This window comes from Lutjanus erythropterus, chromosome 12, assembly GCF_056507025.1.
Source record: "Lutjanus erythropterus isolate fLutEry1 chromosome 12, fLutEry1.hap2, whole genome shotgun sequence".
In the NCBI taxonomy this organism is placed as follows: Eukaryota; Metazoa; Chordata; class Actinopteri; order Lutjaniformes; family Lutjanidae; genus Lutjanus; species Lutjanus erythropterus.
In genome coordinates, this window is record NC_139328.1 from 7,095,819 (window position 1) to 7,114,349 (window position 18,531).

At 39.9% G+C, this 18,531-nt stretch overlaps 2 protein-coding genes across 3 annotated transcripts in view; one reads left to right on the forward strand and one right to left on the reverse strand.

The window, feature by feature from the left end:
- The window catches only part of LOC146317506 (rap guanine nucleotide exchange factor 4-like), a 38,971-nt gene that overhangs the window by 12,278 nt on the left and 8,162 nt on the right, over positions 1–18,531 (forward strand). The window contains exons 1-12 of one of the 2 annotated variants that reach the window (XM_084731915.1): positions 3,161–3,402; positions 4,189–4,261; positions 5,158–5,213; positions 6,554–6,660; positions 6,757–6,878; positions 8,387–8,570; positions 9,048–9,076; positions 13,635–13,690; positions 14,887–14,947; positions 16,629–16,705; positions 17,235–17,381; positions 17,670–17,764. In XM_084731915.1, coding sequence (XP_084588041.1) covers positions 4,237–4,261; positions 5,158–5,213; positions 6,554–6,660; positions 6,757–6,878; positions 8,387–8,570; positions 9,048–9,076; positions 13,635–13,690; positions 14,887–14,947; positions 16,629–16,705; positions 17,235–17,381; positions 17,670–17,764 — 959 coding nt within the window. In that variant the 5' untranslated portion in view covers positions 3,161–3,402; positions 4,189–4,236. Of the gene's footprint in view, positions 1–3,160; positions 3,403–4,188; positions 4,262–5,157; positions 5,214–6,553; positions 6,661–6,756; positions 6,879–8,386; positions 8,571–9,047; positions 9,077–13,634; positions 13,691–14,886; positions 14,948–16,628; positions 16,706–17,234; positions 17,382–17,669; positions 17,765–18,531 lie in introns of those variants that run through there. The other variant, XM_084731914.1, reaches the window with a different exon arrangement.
- Positions 11,507–13,627, reverse strand: LOC146317507 (uncharacterized). Its single transcript, XM_084731919.1, has 3 exons — positions 12,665–13,627; positions 12,406–12,511; positions 11,507–12,218 (listed from the first exon to the last, which is right to left on the reverse strand). The coding sequence occupies exons 1-3, from the start codon at positions 13,384–13,386 to the stop codon at positions 11,793–11,795; spliced, it is 1,254 nt and encodes a 417-aa protein (XP_084588045.1). The 5' UTR covers positions 13,387–13,627; the 3' UTR covers positions 11,507–11,792.

Below are 18,531 nucleotides of genomic sequence, written 5' to 3' on the forward strand. Positions count from 1 at the left end.
ATACAGGCTGGAAGAATCGGCACTCAGTACCGTGGCCGTGGCCTGGCATCTCCTTTGAGAGTTGGCATTGTAGTAGTGGCCTCTCTGTGGGCCTCCTTGTTGAGGTTACCCGCTCCATTCACTGGGTCGCTCTCAGAGAGGAAGTCCTGGCACAGCAGTGGATTAGTTTACTGTAGCGTCACAGTCGGCGCTCACAGACTTCAAGTGGCTGCCCTGTTTTGTCAGGCTCTAATCTCCTATTTTGCATTGTCAAATCCAACAGGTCTTGTTTTCTTTGATGTTTTCTCTTAATTTTTTTTCACATATATAGTACATTATAGCTTTCATACTTATTGTTTTTCGCTTGTTTCTGTTCACATAGAGGTCAGAGGTCACTCAGTCTGATGAAAAATGGAACTGTCAATCAATTCAATTACTTTTGGAGTTATTTTGGATCCAGGTTTAACTTAAAAAACACATCAAAAAGATGTTCACTACTATAAAATTTAACCTATCTTTAGACACATTCAAAAAAAATCTAGCAAGTTGTCAGCCATACTTTAAAAGTAGTTTACAACATATTTGAAAACACAGGGCTACTTGTACTGCAGCCTTTTCATACACTGATAGTTGTTATATTTATTTGCTTATTTTAATTTACCGTGCTGGTAATTTTAGCACTTTATATATTTTATATTAATGGGGGAAGCACACTACGTCCTTGAATGCCATTTTGTGAGCCTGCAGGGTGTGGACATTCAGTGGAAATTCAATAAACTGCGTCACAATTGTGAACTTTCATTTCTGGAGTTATAGTGTTACGTGGGAGATTTATCATGTTTTTTCCTCTTGTGAAACGCTTTGTAACATTGTTAAGAAAAGTGATATATAAATAAAGTTAATTACCATTATTATATGAGCACAACTAATAAGATTGATCACAAACATTATCTCGGCGCGATTTAGCCGGTATCGTGTCATTAACTCACCCTCATTCTGCGTTTGAGGAATATTTCTCCTTCCTCTTTCACTTTCTGCCATTTTCTCCTCTGTTTAAGAAACTCTTAAGCCTGTTATAAGTCCTCCTCCCTGCTCCTAACAGTCTTTCACCTTAGGAGCGCTTTTAAGTTTTAAGACTTGTATTATTTTTTAAATAACTTTTATCTTTACCAAGATCTACTCTTAACTTTAATGGAAAATTCTCAGCAATAATTGTCACAATCTAACAATTTTCTTAGGATTTTTCATTACTGGGAGAAACTCTTTGTACTAGGAAGCTTTGTGAATATGACATCAGATTTCAAGTATTGGAGTTTATGTTTGTTATATGTATTCCCTGTCAAATAAACTTGTAAATAAATAAGTAAATAAATAAATAAAAATGTTAGGGGTAATTCATTATCATTATTATGTTATCATCATTATTATAAACCCTTCTGATTTGCATTAATGGCCTGCATTCGCCTCTCTGGGTTTATTTAGCAATAATAACCTGCTCTTACTATACTTCATCCTGCTTATTACATGGCAACATGCTTAAAAAATAAATGTATAAAAAATGGGTGTGTATATATGAATATATACTGTATATATACATCCTCCAGAGTCTTTGATCTGACCTGCATCCAAAGCAGTGTACTGTTTAATTCAATCAAGATCAAGTATTCAACAAGGCTGAGCAATGAACATAAAAACAAATCTGAGCTGAGCAATAAATGTGTAAAAAAAATCATAATAGCCTTATTATGAATGAAAAATGAATAGTGTTTTGAGTGTTGTTTTCGACAACCGTTTTGACAAACCTTGTAAAAGATTTTTAAATGCTGTATTAGTGGCTTTTCTGCTCTCGGCGTCAGTACAAAACGTATTTATCTATTCATTGCTGCCACTTATGAAAAAAGCTAATGACTTCTTCAGTATGATTATTACTAGATGAAATTGGATTTCCTGAAATGTGATATCTCCATTTTACAAAACAGGAACATATATAAAAGCGAGATAGGACAATAATTGGTTTTTAAAGCGTGTGTGCCATCTTATTATCTGGCTTGTAGTGTGTTTGTTTGTCAACTAAGTGCACTCAGTCTCCCTCTCTGCCGTCTATTTTAGGACCGAAGACATAAAGCAGAAAACATAGCCCGAGGTTGTCCTCTTTTGAATCTTATTCAGCTCGTAGTAAAAAGATCTCTGTGTTTTATGTGTGTGCATGGGCTAATTTGTGTGCATGTGCTTGTGTGTGGCCGGTGAGGACTAGAAAGCTACAAGATGAATGCAGTCATGTGTTTGATGAAAGGATGAAAGAAAAGAAAGCACCGCTGCTCCATAATTCACACACCAAGTGAAAGTGAGGTGAATAAACAGGGTGTAAACATAAAACATTTCGTTGTTCGTGACAGACATGTGTAAACACAGTTTACCAATAGAAATGGGACCAATCCGGTCTAACACTGATGCCAGGCGCCGACATTGAGGCATGGCTTTCATCGGGCATTGCATTAGTGACACAGATCCACATTCTATATTCTACAACACCATGTATTTGCCAAGTGTTATGTTAAAGCAGTGCAAATTGATAGCTGAATAGCACTTTCCACTAACACTCTGCATTTGCAATTGTAATATAAGAGAAACATGTTCTGTGCTGCGACACAGCTGGAGTGAAGGCAAATTCTGCAAAGCTTGTGTAGTTTGTGTAATGTAACTTGTGTAATGACATCCTTCAGTTTCAGCCTTATGTAATCAGATTAATAATAATAAATATTCATAAACATCAAGGAAAAAAGTATGCTGGTATCAGTATAACATCAGTATCGGCAAATGTCCAAATTCAGATATTGTAATCGGATCAGAACTTTAAAAAAACAACGGATCGGTACATCTATTTACAGCGGATGGCTGGTTGGCCTGGACTCACTTTCTTTTTCCTGCATTTACCCCCCTGTCCCTTTCACCTGCTCCACATTTCTCTTGCCCACTTCCTCTCTCCTCTGTTGGCCGTGCCGTGTCTTTTGCCAGCCTCCCTCTATCCTCACTACTCCTTTCTTTCTCTCCCCCGCTGCCTTTCTCTGTCTCCCCCCTCCCTCCCTCCCAGCCTCTCTGTCCTCCTCCACTGGAGTAGCTCAGTCGTACGGAGACTCAGATCACCGTGGTAACCTGTGAGAGAAAGTGGTTCGGTTCTTGGCTCGATCGTGCCAAGAGAGAGGGAGTGAGAGACTGAGAAAGACACTGGGGCGACTGTGTGTGTGTGTGTGTGAGAGGAAGAGAGAGGACAGAAAGAAAGAAAGAGAAAGAAAGAAAGGAGGAGAGCAGCTTGTTTTGAGCAGGATGCTATCCGGTGGCTTGTGTGTGAGTTGTACAGGAGCAGAGGGCAGCTCTCCGGGGTTTCAGTCCCTCCAGTATTAGCAGCTGAGCGTGTTCCCTCAGGTGAGTGTGACTGTATCCGACTGTAACACGTAGTAATAGTCTGTGGTGTCCTCTGAGCTAGAACGTGTTTCCCTGTCATATTTTCTCATATTTACTTCTGTTGTCCTCTCACAAAATGAAAGTTAAACTTCCAGAAATTGTTTTGCAGCGTTTGTCCCGGTTGTTTGTGTGTGTGTTTGTACGGGAGACTGAAATCGACAGGGGGATGTTTGTGACTTTAGGTCAAACAGATCCTCTCTCTGTCTTTCCTGCTGTCTGTGTGTGTGTGTGTGTGTGTGTGTGTGTGTGTGTGTGTGTGTGTGTGTGTGTGTGTGTGTGTGTGTTCCTGCGGTCCTCTGAGGGCATAGGTTGTTTGGTAATGACCTTGCAGATGAGCAACTTGGCACTTTCAGGCTCAAAATGACCTGCTGTGTGTGTTTCAGTGTCTCTGCTACAGAAATGCGAACACCCTTTGTTGTTTGTAACAGCTGTAAGAGCAGCATCTGCACACACTCATTAACCCTGGTTTAAATGCTGCTGCTGTGTGTGTATGTGTGTGTGTGTGTGTTATATAATGTTAGTTGTTCTGCATGTAAATGATCTTGGTTGTACAAAGGGCTTTGTTTTGAGAGGCACTTGCAGCAAGTGTGTGCGTTTGAAACTGACACAATGTCTGTGTTTTAGAGAGATGGGTTTTGATGTTTAAAAGATGATGATGTCTTATAAATGATCCGTCATAGTAATAGAGCTGTAAATGTTTTCAAGACAGTAAGACATAAATTCTGACGTGTGTGTCTTGTCTTGTAGAAGTATCGTCAGAGCTTGGCTGGACTGTTGGCCCCTCCTTATGGAGCTATGGAGAGTGGATCCAACAATGACAGTAAGTAGAGACCCACACACTAGAATGAAAAAAAATGTTGGTAAAGATTCCTGATTCCTTTTCAAGATATTATATTAGGGATGCATGATAAATATCAGGGCCATTAATGGGAAAAAATTAAATGAACATTGGAAGAGTCAGGTCTGTTTTTTGTTTTTTGTTGTAATAGTGATGTCAGTGTCGGTAACTACATCTAAGCCATTCTTACCTTGAGGTGTGCAAGAAGTGCATGTTATATACACTTTTTAAAATACAAAAATGTAAAATTATCTGTAATCTTATTGGTATTGGCCATGAGAAGCAGGGGATTATCAGTATCAACTGAAAAAAAATCCATATTATTCATTCCTATTAGGGTTGGTTATATGTTAAAATTTCCTCCTGTCCTCTTGAGTCTCAGCTGGGAGATTTGTGTCAGCAGTGACTTCGCTGTGTTACACTTGATAAATAAACAAAGTGAACTAAATAAAGTGCTAGCTTTCCTTATTCTACAGAACAGCATCTAAATCCAAGTTTCTCTCTTTTACTGAAATAGTTAAAGTTTAATTGCCTTTTTAACTCAACATAAAACTGTTCCAACAACCGGCAGCTCAGGTTGAAAAAAAAAACCTCCTCAATTCACCGAGTTAAATGTTAAAATAGCCTGTTTACCTCCCACTCCTCAAGCTCAGTGCACTCGTTGTCCAGCCCAGTGGGTGTGCACTGTGCCACTGAATGAAAGCGCGTTGCTGAGCAGTGGCTCTCGCTCACACTCCTCCATGTGTGTTTTATTATTTAGTATCAAAGCCACAGAATGAAATAGGTTGCATTTTTTTTTCTATTTTTTTTTGGCGAATGAAAACTATCTGTAAAAATCTTCAATTTAACCAGGTTGACAACAGTTTTTTTCTCCTCAGGACTCACAGACAAGGACAACATGAACTCAGACTCTGCAAACAAAGCTCACAACAAGGTAAACACTCTACAGCTCACAGCTTGGAACCCAAAGGTCTCTCTTGGATTTGTAAAGGAAGTAAAAAAAAAAAAAAAAAAAAGTTGAGCATGGCAATGTGATGCTATAAATGAATGAGAGCTGTGGCCTTCCTCGTGGCACACAAAGCATGAATGAAACAAACTCACAACCAATATACCGTGTGGCTCAGGCAGTCCTCAGGCAGGATTCCTCTGCGCTTCATCGTTTGTGTCAATAGATCGGTGTGGACAGGGCATGAAGGGTGAAGCAACCAAATCTTTTTTTTTTTTGATCGAGCTAGGCCATTAGTCATTTTTATGTCTAAAAATTCTGTAGAGCGCAGAGAGAAGACAATGAACTGGACCACACAGTGTTAGAAAATTGTGTGCTGCTGCATGCTGTCATGTTTGTGAATGAACGTGAGTGCCAGAATGAATTTTGGAGGTGTGTGTGTGTGTTCCGCAAAGAGACAAGTGATGACTCACAGCTGTGATCCTCTGTAGATATGCTAATGCTAGCTAATGCATGCACACAGAAGAAAGATCCCATCTGCCCAATTACCATACCTTCCTTTGTTGTTTTCTTCAGCAGCTGTGTGTGTACACACATCTGCCTTTTTCTCTGTGTCTGAGGTGCAGGTGTGATCTGTATAGGATGTGCTTGCTTGTATGCATTCACAGTGTGTGGGGATACAGTTGTACTGGTATGAGTGCTGTGTTGTGCTGCTGTGTGTGCCACAAGTATTCACATTCACCTGCTGCAGCGCGTCAATACAAATAAAAATTCATAATTTCTTTTGGCGGGGGTGGGGCTTGACTTTGTAATATTAGCTTCCATGAGCAGTAAGATCTGTGCCATTGTTCAGGTCTGTTCAGAGAGTAAATATTACAGTGTATTCACCCATGTTCAAGGTTGACTGATAATATAGCATTTTTGTTTTGTTTTCTACAGAATGTGGTCTCAGATGGATTTTTCTTTTACCATTGTCTGTATAAATGTTATAACTTGGAAGCAGCACAGGTCTTGCAAATATTGACTCTTGGATTGCAGTTGAAGGGAAATACAGCACTTTTTATGTGGATGTCTCGACAGTGTTGATGGTAAATGTAGACAGTTGGACCAGTAAATTCCTGTGCGTGCCATATTTACAAGGAAAGATTTTGCGGCTTGATTTATCAAGCTGTTGTTCTTCCTGCATCCACTGATATCACAGTGATGCAGTTGGAATTTATTGCTTCAATAGGTGACTTACCATCAACAATGACTGGACATGTATATAAAAAGTGGTGAATCTTCCCTCAGTTTGCTAAACTACCCTGGCGTCCCTGTATGTCCTGCAGGTTCCTTCAGAGAAGCTGCAGAGAGCGGGGAAGGTTCTCCGCAACGCCATCCTGTCCAGAGCCCCGCACATGATCAGAGACAGGAAGTACCACCTCAAGACATACAGGTACAGGCGTTTGTTTGTCTATAATGACAGCTGTGTGTTTAAAACAGAATTATGCAAACATCCAGCATTGTACAAATGTGTATGTGTGTATTGCAGACAATGCTGTGTAGGCACAGAGCTGGTGGATTGGTTGGTGCTGCAGAGTGCCTGTGTTCTCACACGGTCCCATGCTGTTGGGATGTGGCAAGCACTGCTAGAAGAAGGGGTGCTCAACCATGGTAACTCAAACTTTTTCTATTGCTTTGTCATCATATAGTCCAGGTCTATTCAACTACTCTTCTTGAAGGGCCAGATTTGAAAAAAGTAAAGTAAGAACATTTACATTTCCTGTGTCTGACCTGTAAAGTTGGGAATTTAAATGTGTAAAACAATGCAGCTTTAGTTTTCACAAGTGGGAAAAAAAAACACCTGTGTAATTTTAGATTATTATTAGAAGTTGCTTGCTGTTTTAGTAAACACAGTTTTGCATTTAACTTCAGTTTGACTCCTAAATAAATTAGGCTCGAACAGCCTGACTTAAAAATAAATATGTGTGCTTATCGACAGACATAATAAATTAATGGGCTCATTAGCCCACTAATAAAATGATGATCTGATGTTTCTGTATGGCAGCGTTAGTAGATGAAAAAATTAAAATCTCTCTCATTTGAAGTTATTATTTATTCATCTTTTTTTTCATATTTATAAATTTTTATTAAAGAGTCGGTTTGAGGTCATTAGAAGGCCAGATTTGACTGCTGCAAATTGAGTGTAACTGTAAGCTGTTTAGTCTAATTCCATGCACTTCACAGTTACGATACAATTGTCAGCTCTGAAACCTCAATTACAAAGCAGCCAAAAGCGAACAAAGGGGAGAGATAATTTCTTCACATTATCTATTTAACAGTGTGTATTATTAAATACATAAATTAGAATTAAAGGCCCAGTGTGTAAGGGTTATTTGCAGAATATGACAGAAATTGAACATAATATAGTGTACAATCACCTGAAAATAAGAATCCTTGTGTTTTTGTTACCTGAGAATGAGCATGTATCTACAGAGGGCACTGGTCCTCGTCCACTGAGGCTGTTATGTTGCATTGCCATGTCTCTGCGGTTGTCCAGAATTGACAAACCTAACAGTCGTGTCAAATCATGCTAATGAAAACCCAACACTTGCTGATTTTGCTGCTTCATAATAAAAGATTCAAAATAACAAAATAATGGGGGATTGTATTGTGAAGAATGTATAGGAAGCAAAGTGTTTATCCACCATTTTACAGCTGCTCAACTTGAGCTAAGTTCACCTTCTGTTAAAAGATGTTCACCCTGTTGTAATGGAAATGGAAATGCAAATCTCTGCTGTACTGGGCTGATGTACAAGTCAAGCCAAGCCAGAACGTGTGTATGGAAAAGGGCTACTGGATGCTGCTAAATTCATTTTTTTTCAGTTTCATTTCTATCCAGAGTGGAAATTCTGACTAAAGGAAAGTGTCTCTGTTCGACTCTGAATTTGAGTGGTGTTTGTACCAAATCTGAACATCAATCGCAGTGAAAGTGTCAGTTTGAATACCAGTGTGGGAATTAATTAGAAGTTTTGAAGCAGGAACATAAAATATAGATTGAATCTCAAATTCATACGCTTCAAAGAAGATGTCTGAAATGATGTTCTGAGATAAGAAAACAACTATAATTGCTTCAGGCAAACACAATACATGTGTTTAAAGTTGTACGCTCTGCTCCTCAGTGGACCAGGAGCTGGGTTTCCAGGACAAGTACCTGTTCTACCGCTTTCTTGATGATGAGGAGGAGGACACGCCGTTGCCTAGTGAGGAGGAGAAGAGGGAGAGCGAGGAAGAGCTGCCAGAGACCATCCTCTTCCTCGCTCAGATCGGCCCAGACGCACTGCTGCGTATGATCCTCAGGAAATCGTCAGTAACAACCAATAATAATAAAAATCAAAAAGCTTATTTAATTGAGATGTAACAGTATATTAACCACTAGCTGCATGGCTAATTGAGCTAACAAGCTAATGGCAGCTACAGTTTTCAGCAGCTGCAGGTTATTCTGGTGATATGCTGCCCCATATTTGAATTAAACAAGTGGCCAATTCTTTCATATTGCACCTTTTAATAAAGGACTTTTTTTAAGTTGTCATTTTTCTTTGCTTTAATATTGTGTTAAATATTGTATTGTGGTATTATCATACCTTGATTTTTTGGTAATGTTACAACCCAATTATTTAACCTTTCTGACAATCATCTGTAGTGACTCCTTTCAAAACACAGTATTTTAGCATTAGGTTGTGTCATTACTAATTTTAGCGCTGTGTAATAATAAAAAATGAAGTGCATGCATGAAATCTTGGTGGTGAGTTCACTCTGACTAACCTCTGTGTGTGTCTGCAGGCCTGGTCAGAGGACAGGGGATGACCTAGGCCTAGTTCACACAGCAGTGAAATGCGACCCAAATCCGATCTTTTTGCCTACATACGACCCAGGTCTGATTTTTTCATGAGCGTGTGAACAGCTCAAGTCACTTGAAATCCGATTTTTTTAAATCTGACCTGGGTCGCTTTCAGAGGTGGTACTATATCGGATACGTGTCTGATATTTTGCAACGCACCCGCCGTCTGAACAGTCATGTCGCGTTTAATGCGACTTTTACGTCACTCTAGAGCGACTGAGCGACAATCGTCACAATTGTGCGGCGGTTCCTTAGCGACAACTTCAGAGTAAAGATGGACGACAACAACGATGGAGGTGTACAGTGGCGGGACAGTGAGGTCTTGGACTTTATCAGTATTTGGGGTGATACCTCCATACAAGCGAAGCTTGTGGGGTCGTATAGGAATCGGTCGGTTTATGAACACATATCCAAACAGATGGCTGAGCGCGGTTACAGGAGGACCTGGCTGCAATGTCAGAGAAAGGCGAAGAGCCTCAAAGCAAAGTACAAAGAAGCTAGAGATTCAAATAAAAGAAGTGGCCGTGGCCGGATCATCTGCCCATTTTACAACGAGCTCGACCTCATTTTTGGCGACAAACCGAGCACTCAGCCGGTAGTGCTGCTTGACAGCGCTGTCGAAGGCGAAGAAGACAAGTCTGAAACTCCGCGGAGCACAGCTAGTCCAGCTAGCAGCCACGATGACGGCGAAACAGGTAAGTTAACAAACGTTAGCTAACGTTGGCTAGGTAGCTGCCTCTCAGCTGTTTGTAGCACATATAACATTGCGTTCATTGTCAGTCAGAGACATCCTGCTGATCACAGTAGCAAGCACTGTTTAGCTATGTTTTATGTTATAATAGCATTATAGCATTTAATTGTCATTGTTTGTGCCAGGTGATTCGATCCCTGAGTCACTCCCACCTACGACCCCTGAATCACTGCGACCTGCAAGGACCCCTGAGTCACTCCAAAGTACATCTTCTTCAGCTGAAGAAAGCTCCTCATCTGCACCTAGTACAGACAACACAACACTTAACAAGTCCTGTGGAAGTAAGGAATCCAAAACGTTATTTGTTTTGATCAGACTTTTTGTTGAATCACAAGTTAACTGTTGATTGCTTAGCTGGATGCTTTAAGTTCCCCTTCAGTCAAAAATGTGTCCTACACTTGAATATTTGAGCATCACTATACAGAATTATGTATGTGCATTCTGTTTTTATCTGCATCTGCTGAAAGTGGACATCTTTTGTTCACTGAAAATCTGATTTTAATGGGGGGGGGGGGTTGAGGGAGAAGGATATGCAATTTCAATGAATTTAACGAGAATAGTGTTTATATACATCTTATATGTCTGGAGACGAGCTTTAACCAATTCACCCATTACTGTTTTGTACACTTCTGTATTCTCATTATTGTACTGTACTGCATCCCTTTCTCTTTCTACTTATCTCTAACCTCTGCTGGTAGCCTAGCAATTTATGTTTAGAATTATGCTACAATAGTTTCTACCAAACACTTGTTCTCCTTTTTACAGCTGCATCTGCTAGGAGCAGAAAAAGAAAATCAAAAATGGAAGCAACCCTTGAAGTATTTGCTGAGAAGATTAGCAATGCCCTCCACCAAGATGACACCGATTTTCACTTAAAGATGCAAAAAGCGCAGCATGAACATGAGATGAAAATGTTCTCCATGTTCACCCAGTTTATGGAGAGGTCAAACCAGCCCCTACAGCCACCTTTCTTCCAGGCACCAGGCCAGCCTCCAAGCCTTTGCAACTTCAGACCACCGCCGCCTCAACCTTCCTACCATAATTTTACCCAGCCTCATCCATTTGGCGAGACATCCAACCAGCCTCTGTCCTTCCTGCACGATCTGGCTCAGGCTCCACCTTTCAACTATGGTCCTGCACACTCCCCAGATTTGGCTCAGCCTTTCAATCAGGCACCAGTACACCCTCGAGATCTGGTTCAGCGTGCACCCTTCAGCCAGGCCTCTGCACATTCAGCACCGTTCTACCAACCTCCAGATGAGGAGGAAAACTAAAGCAGTATTTTGAAGAATGATTAGAATCTTGTTAAATGAATTGCACTATGCACAAGAATTTAGTTGAGTTTACAGTTCTTATATTGCTATGTATGTTATTAAACCTGCAGACATAAGAATTCCAATATAGGTTATTGTTAAAATTTCATTTTGAACACAAGTTAGCCATTTTTTCAGAGCAGAACTGTGAAACAAGCTGTATTTTATTTATATATACAAATAAAAAAAACCCTTGTATGGAAGAATATTTTTGTAACCTAGATCAGAATATCTGTAATATGTCTGTGACAACTGTTAAATTATTTTATTTTCCACAACTTATTCTCTTCCAATAACAACATAGAAACACACCAGTACATACTTTGTTACACAGAACTGGCACTTTATTATTTTTATTGAAAACTTTGTTCAGTGTTTTCATGTTCAACAGTGTCAAATAAAGCTTTTGTTATTGAACTAGAAGCCATGTGGTAATAGCTCTCATTATGTTTCCAAATTTTCACATATCTATTTCTAAGGGTCAAATGTGAGTTAAGTACTGTACTCACTACTCACACTGTGGAGCTCTAAACAGCTCTTTCAAAACAGAAGAATAATAAACATGAGCTTGTCAAATTCCATAGTGGGGCAAAATAAAGGGAGCAAGAGCCAAACTTAGATTTTTATACACCTAAACGCTGGCTATAAAAGAACTCTTTCAGTGCCTCCCTGACTCTCTCTGGCTGAACATCTTGTGCAAGACCTCCTTCTGCTCCTCTCTCATCCTGAACAGCTTGACCAGGTTCCTCATAGGCCTCACCGCGCTTCTCACACATGTTGTGGAGAGTGCAGCATGCACTGACGATGGTGGGGATGGTGGAGATGTCCACATCCAGACGCTTCCCTAGGCACCTCCACCTCCCCTTTAGTCGGCCAAACCCACACTCCACTGTCATCCTGGCCCTGCTGTGTCGTTCATTGAAGTAGCGTTGCGCCTCTGTCAGGGTGTTTGTGTCAGTGTATCCTTTAATCAGCCAGGTTTTCAGGGGGTACGCAGGGTCACCAAGCAGCATAATTGGTATTTGGATACCATTGATCTCCTCAGTGTCCTGATATGATGGAAATATATTACATCAGTTAAATTTATTTACAAGATAAATTATGTGTAAATTATGTGTAAGTCTACCCATTTTCTTTCCCCTAACTAATATTGTAACTAACTGCAATGTTAAAATGACATATATGCTCTGTCTCCAAATACAGGGGAGGGGGTCTGTGACAGAAAAAAAAACTCACTGGTGGAAAAAGCTCCCCTCTCTCTGCCAGTGCGTAGATGTGGGAATTCTTGAGGACCCTGGCATCGTGGACACTCCCAGGCCACCCCGTGTAGATGTTGGTGAAACTATTAATGGGACATGGATTGAGTATTTCAATACCATGCAAACAGTTATGTAGATAAATGCTAATCGTTTACTCATCTTTAAAGCACTAGTGCACGATGATACCACAATTAACTAAAAGATATAAAAGAGAGGTTCTTTCATAAAGTGCTTACCAGAAGTTGTGGTCCACAATCCCCTGTAGAATGACTGAGTGCCAGCCTTTACGATTGTAATAGTCGCAGGGATTTTCCTCAGGAGCAATGATGGGGATATGACTCCCATCTATTGCTCCGGCGCACTGTGGGAAACCCCATCTTTGGCGGAACCCGTCAATTATCTCCCGGAGATTATCACCCTGAGGTAATTGAATGTACTCTGGCATTAGGATTTGGCAAACGGCCTGGCAGAAGTCGTGGATGATGCCACAGACAGTGGACTTCGCAATGCCGAAGAGGTTGGCCAGTGTGCGGTAACAACTGCCTGTTGCTAGCCAGTACAGCGCAACTCCGACTCGTTTTGTCAGGGGGATGGGTCGCCTCATATGGGTGTCTTGCCGCTCGAGTCTGGTGGAGAGGCGCTGACAGATGTAACTGAAGGTGGCCTTCGACATCCTAAAGTTTTGGAGAAACTCCGTTTCTGTGAAGCGGCCATTCACGTCCTGATCCCACCACTCCTGACTTCGATTCCGCATCCACAAACACCTCTGTGCAGATGTAACAGCAAGTGCTCCACAAAGAGCCATGGCTAAACATTTGGCTCTCTTTCTCCTCATCCTTCTTCTCGTTACCATTTGCTCATACCGTCGCCGGCTTCCACTGCACAAATACTTGAAAATTAACCCGTAGTAAAGGCTAACTTCATTTGTGGTTGTAACGCATGCTGTAACGGTATCCATGGTTAATTTCAGTTGTGTTCAGTGTTCTCGGCACAACACTGTAAACAGTGCGCTACGCGTGACGTCTTTGTTATTGTTCTTCTGCGCATGCGGGTCTGTTCAAGGCCGTGGACTGTTCACACGGGAATCAATGTAGGTCAGATATAGGTCACATTTAAAAACTAATGTGAACCGCCAAACAAAAAAATCGGATCTGTGTAAAAAATCGGAATTGAGCATTAAGACCTGCTGTGTGAACTAGGCCCTAGAGATCATCTACGATGAGCTGCTTCACATCAAGGCCTTAGCTCACCTCTCCAACACTGTGAGTCAGCCAGGCCACTTTTCTTTTAAAGGGACAGTACAGGTTTTCATGAAGGCTGCTAATTCATCAGAGCCACTTGCTGCAGTCTTTTTGTTTTTAAGACCAGAGGGAGAAGTTGTAGTCGCTGTCAGCATTTGCTGTAATGGGACGCAGTTTTACACCATTCTGGTGGCAAGAATTCAGCATGTGGAGGAGTCTTTAAGTCTGTATCAGCTCCAGAACTGTTGTTGTTCTTTTCATGCTCTGTATAGAATATTCCCAGAATCTGTATTATGTGTATTAGACAAAATCACATTAATACAGCATTGAAAAATCAAATTCCAGGAGATAAAGGTGGTTCACAAACAATGAGGTTAAATCAAGTTTTTCATTGAACTCATTATCATTTTGAACAGAGTTCTTATAAATTTCAGCAAATCTCATAAAGCAAAACCTGTACCACTTTACAATGAGACTACCCTTTTTAAATGATTTATAAAATGCCTTATAATGGTTAATAATGGTTAACAATAATGATTTGTATTGATAGGCTTTGGCAACATTATATTTTATGCAGTCATGCCAATGAAGCTCATGAATTTAATTAAATGGTTTATAATTAAGTTACTAATTAGGTTGTAAACACTTAATAAACCATTAATAAGCTGTCATAACACTACATAAAAAGAGCAACAGTGTCCTGTTGCTTGCCAAATAGTGAGCTTGCATTTATCTGTACTGTTAAGCCTCAGATCTCATTACTTACTTATCTTACTTTGTGTTCATCATCATTTCTTAATCAATTGCAACCATTTAACCACCATCAGAATATCTTAATAGTCAAAAAGTTTCATTTTCCATAAAGCTTTGGCAATATTGTTTACAGTTCATTTACATTTTCTTTTTTCACTGTTTTATACTATACTACTGCAAATGTTAGTAACTCATTAATGAGATTAACTGATAATAAGCAGTAGGGGTCGGGGACATGATTGCTACCAGTATTGTATCTCAATATTTTGCGGGTGATATTGCATCAATACATGGATGCCAAATATAGATCTTTTACCATATAAATTATTAATATTGCAAATGTGAATTAAGCTTTTTTGTACAAGAAGTTTTTTCTGGTGAGTTCAACAGAACTGGTCTGTCTCCATCGATGCATGAACTACTGTAAATCCTATATGACTTGAACACTGTCCTCTGGTTCGTAGGTGAAGAGGGAACTGGCGAGCGTTGTGATCTTCGAGTCGCATGCAAAAGCTGGAACCGTGTGTGAGTCTTCACTTTGTCCTAGAATTCATGTTTGTTTGTGTACACAGCAGGGGTTTTCAGAGCCTGTGACACTGTGGGGCCCCTCCTCACACAGGAATCGAAAAACTGCATCACCTGAACACCCCTCAAACGCCTGCGTATAAATGGTTAGAGGAGGGTGTTACTGTTCCAGGAATATAAGAACCATGCTGATTGAACATAAAGTGGACAAAAATATTGATAGTGCAACATGAAAAAGTTCATATTAAGGGACATTAGTTAGTCCTGTTCTTCTTCTTCTTCTTCTTTGTCTTCGTCTTCTTCCTATCATTATTATTATTATTATTGTTGTTATTTGGGTTTACTTTGGTTTTGGACAGAATCATGCTTAAGTTTAAGAACTATAGTGTGACTTATTCTGGAGCTCTTTAGGGATGTAAACAGGAAGTGTAATGTTGCCATGGAGTCGGTTACTGTAGTTAGTTGTGTGCTGCAATTAGAACCCTGTTTTCTTAGCATTATTTATTTACATTTTGACAACTTGGCATCATTAAAAGTATGACGAATTAGCTCTTAGCAGTCCCTGTTTGTATTGCACCCATGGATGTACAGAAAACTATCACTGGGTTTATTTTTTATTTGCAATTTACATTAAAGCTAATGATATCCTCAGGAACTGTAATCTAAAAATATGTGTATCATGTCTGCGCATTCAGATTTGACTGAGTCGTAATGTCAAGAAAGAGTATGAATTTTGACAGAAATTGTGGCTCATGCCTCACGTCTCCCCCTCTGTCCCCCACGCCTCGCAGTTTGAAGCCCTCTGGTGTACAGAATGTGTGTGTTAATCATATACGTGGGGGTAAAAATTTGTTTGTCGTCTTTATCTTCCACTGTCAATCAAGGAGAGGCATTGGGACTTTGGCGGATGTAAACAGGAAGAATAATAATGCTATGGAGTCAGTTATTGCAGTTAACTTCCAATTTGAGGCTATATTTGTTTACATTTTTGCAAGCCGACCCCGTTAAAAGTATGCTGAAATAGCTATTAGCAGTTCCTGTTTGCAGTGTGCCCATGAATGTGCAGACAACCATCACTGGATTACTTTGATAGTGAAAACAACTTAAAAAAAACATAATGATTTCTGAGCAGATTTATAGTTGTTTATTTGCTGTGGACGCTGGAGATAATGAATTCCTCAGGGAGGGTAATCTAAAAATATGTGTATCGTGTCTGTGCGTTTAGATTTGACTGAGTTATAACTCTCAGGATGAGTACGAAATTGGATGCAAGTTGTGCCTCCGCCTCACGTCTCTCCCTCCGTGTCCACCTGGGGAGATGTGTATCAAACAACTATCACTGAATTACCTTGTAAACGAAGAAAACTTAAAAACATTATGATTTTCAGGCAAGTCCTGAGTTAGAAGGACCATCTTTATTATTTTAAGGTGAATAAATATTGGAGATCATAATATCCTCAGGAAGTGTGAACTAAAAATATATGTGCCTGTGTGTTCAGATTTGTTATATACAGAGTTATGTTTTGAATGTGAGTATGAGTTTTGATGCAAATTGCGGCTCAGTTCTCCCTCTGTGGACCCTGTGGAGACGTGCTCTGCAGTTTGAATACTCTGGTGTGTAGAATCAGTGTGTTAGTCATATAAATGAGGCTAATATATATCTGTCCTCTTTATTTTCCAGTGTTCAACCAAGGAGAGGAGGGCACATCATGGTACATCATTCAGAAGGGCTCCGTCAATGTGGTTATCTATGGAAAGGTGTGTGCGTGTGTGTGTGCATTCATCCACCTACATGCTTCTATTTCTTTCTGTGACACATGAGCATTGTTCTGGTTTTCTGCTTCATTTGATGATATTTCATCTGTAAGTAAAGGATTAAAATGTGCAGCTGATCATGTGTGTACGGAGCAGACCAGCAGGATCTGCCCTGTGGGGCTGGGAAACACCAGCAGTGGAGTTTGGCAAACTCTGCTTGGCTCACCATGACTCATCACTATGATTAAATGGCTTAAGGGGATTGCACACATACACAATTTCACACCACACACCGATTTACAACAACTATACAGGCTGATGTACTCCACAGGCTCATATACATACACACACACATGCACTCTGCACACACACACACAGATGAGTATAGATGATTCATCCTCGTCCTGCTCCCTTCAGATTTTTCCTCAGGGATTAGGATGACGAGTAAACTGTGTGCTTCTGAGCTTGTTTGTATCTTAAAGCGTGCTTGTTTATGTGTACATTCACACATTCGAGTGTGTGTGTGTCTTAGGGTGTGGTGTGTACGCTCCACGAGGGTGATGACTTTGGGAAGCTGGCCCTGGTTACTGATTCACCTCGTGCTGCCTCTATCGTCCTGAGAGAGGACAACTGCCACTTCCTCCGTGTGGACAAAGAAGACTTCAACAGGATACTCAGGGTAGGCCGACGAGAGGTGGACGTGTAGCCTCATAGCAATGTATACTCACAAAGTCACTGCCAAGTCAAAATATAAGGTTTGATGCCTTCCACTGAACACATTCTGACTTCATTCATTTGGGCTGGATGAAGCGTCATACTGCACTATGTGCTGAGTGATGCTGCCTGACTATAATGTCTGTCTCCCCCTTCTGGCAGAGCAGCTGTATTACATTTAAAAAGTCACATTTTTGCATTTGGCATGAATTCATATTACTGATTCTGTTCATGCACCTTGTTGTATTTTTAGGATGTGGAAGCGAACACAGTGCGTTTGAAAGAGCATGACCAAGCAGTGCTGGTGTTAGAAAAGAGTCCTCGCGCCTCCACCATGGGAAGCATCAAGTATGTGTGAGGAAGCTTGCATATATATCACTGAAGGGTTATTTGCAAAAACAGATATCTCTGTTTTCTTTTTGTATTCTTTCTCCTAAATCCTAAAATATGTTTTTTGGTGAACTGCAAAGAATCTGAAACAGGTATTGTGTTGTTTTGACAAGATATCTCAGCTTTTTGAACTTTAATTGTGCACTGATGGAAATATCAATCAAATTGGTGTTGGTTTATTCAATTTAGGAATGGTGTTTATTGGAGATATAACAATAACAAAACCTCAAGGTACCATAATATGATAATAAAAATTCCTTTATACAATACGAATCACCATATTAAAAAACAAAAATTACAACTTTATTTTTAAAATATAATTTTACTGTATATTAATAATATTATTTATTAAATATAAATCTGATGTGTACAGCATTTTTTTGTTCTCACAAAATTAATTTTCTCCTTTTACCTTAAATTTCTTCTGCTTTCTTCCTTTAATAAAATAAAATAAAAGCAGCCAGCCACAGCATGTGCAAAAACTGGCATGAACTGTCTTTAGCAATGAATTTTTGAATTATGCATACAAAACACCAATGCAGCAATCAGTACTATACCATTTAAAAAATAAAATAATAATAAAATAAATGTTTTTACCATGTAGTATCACAGGTATCGAGGGATATTTTTATTGCAATATCACAGTATCTGATATATTTTTACATCCCCAGTGTTTTTCTTCCCTCTTCAAAAGTGCAGGAGAATGTGTCTCTAGGTGCCTGACT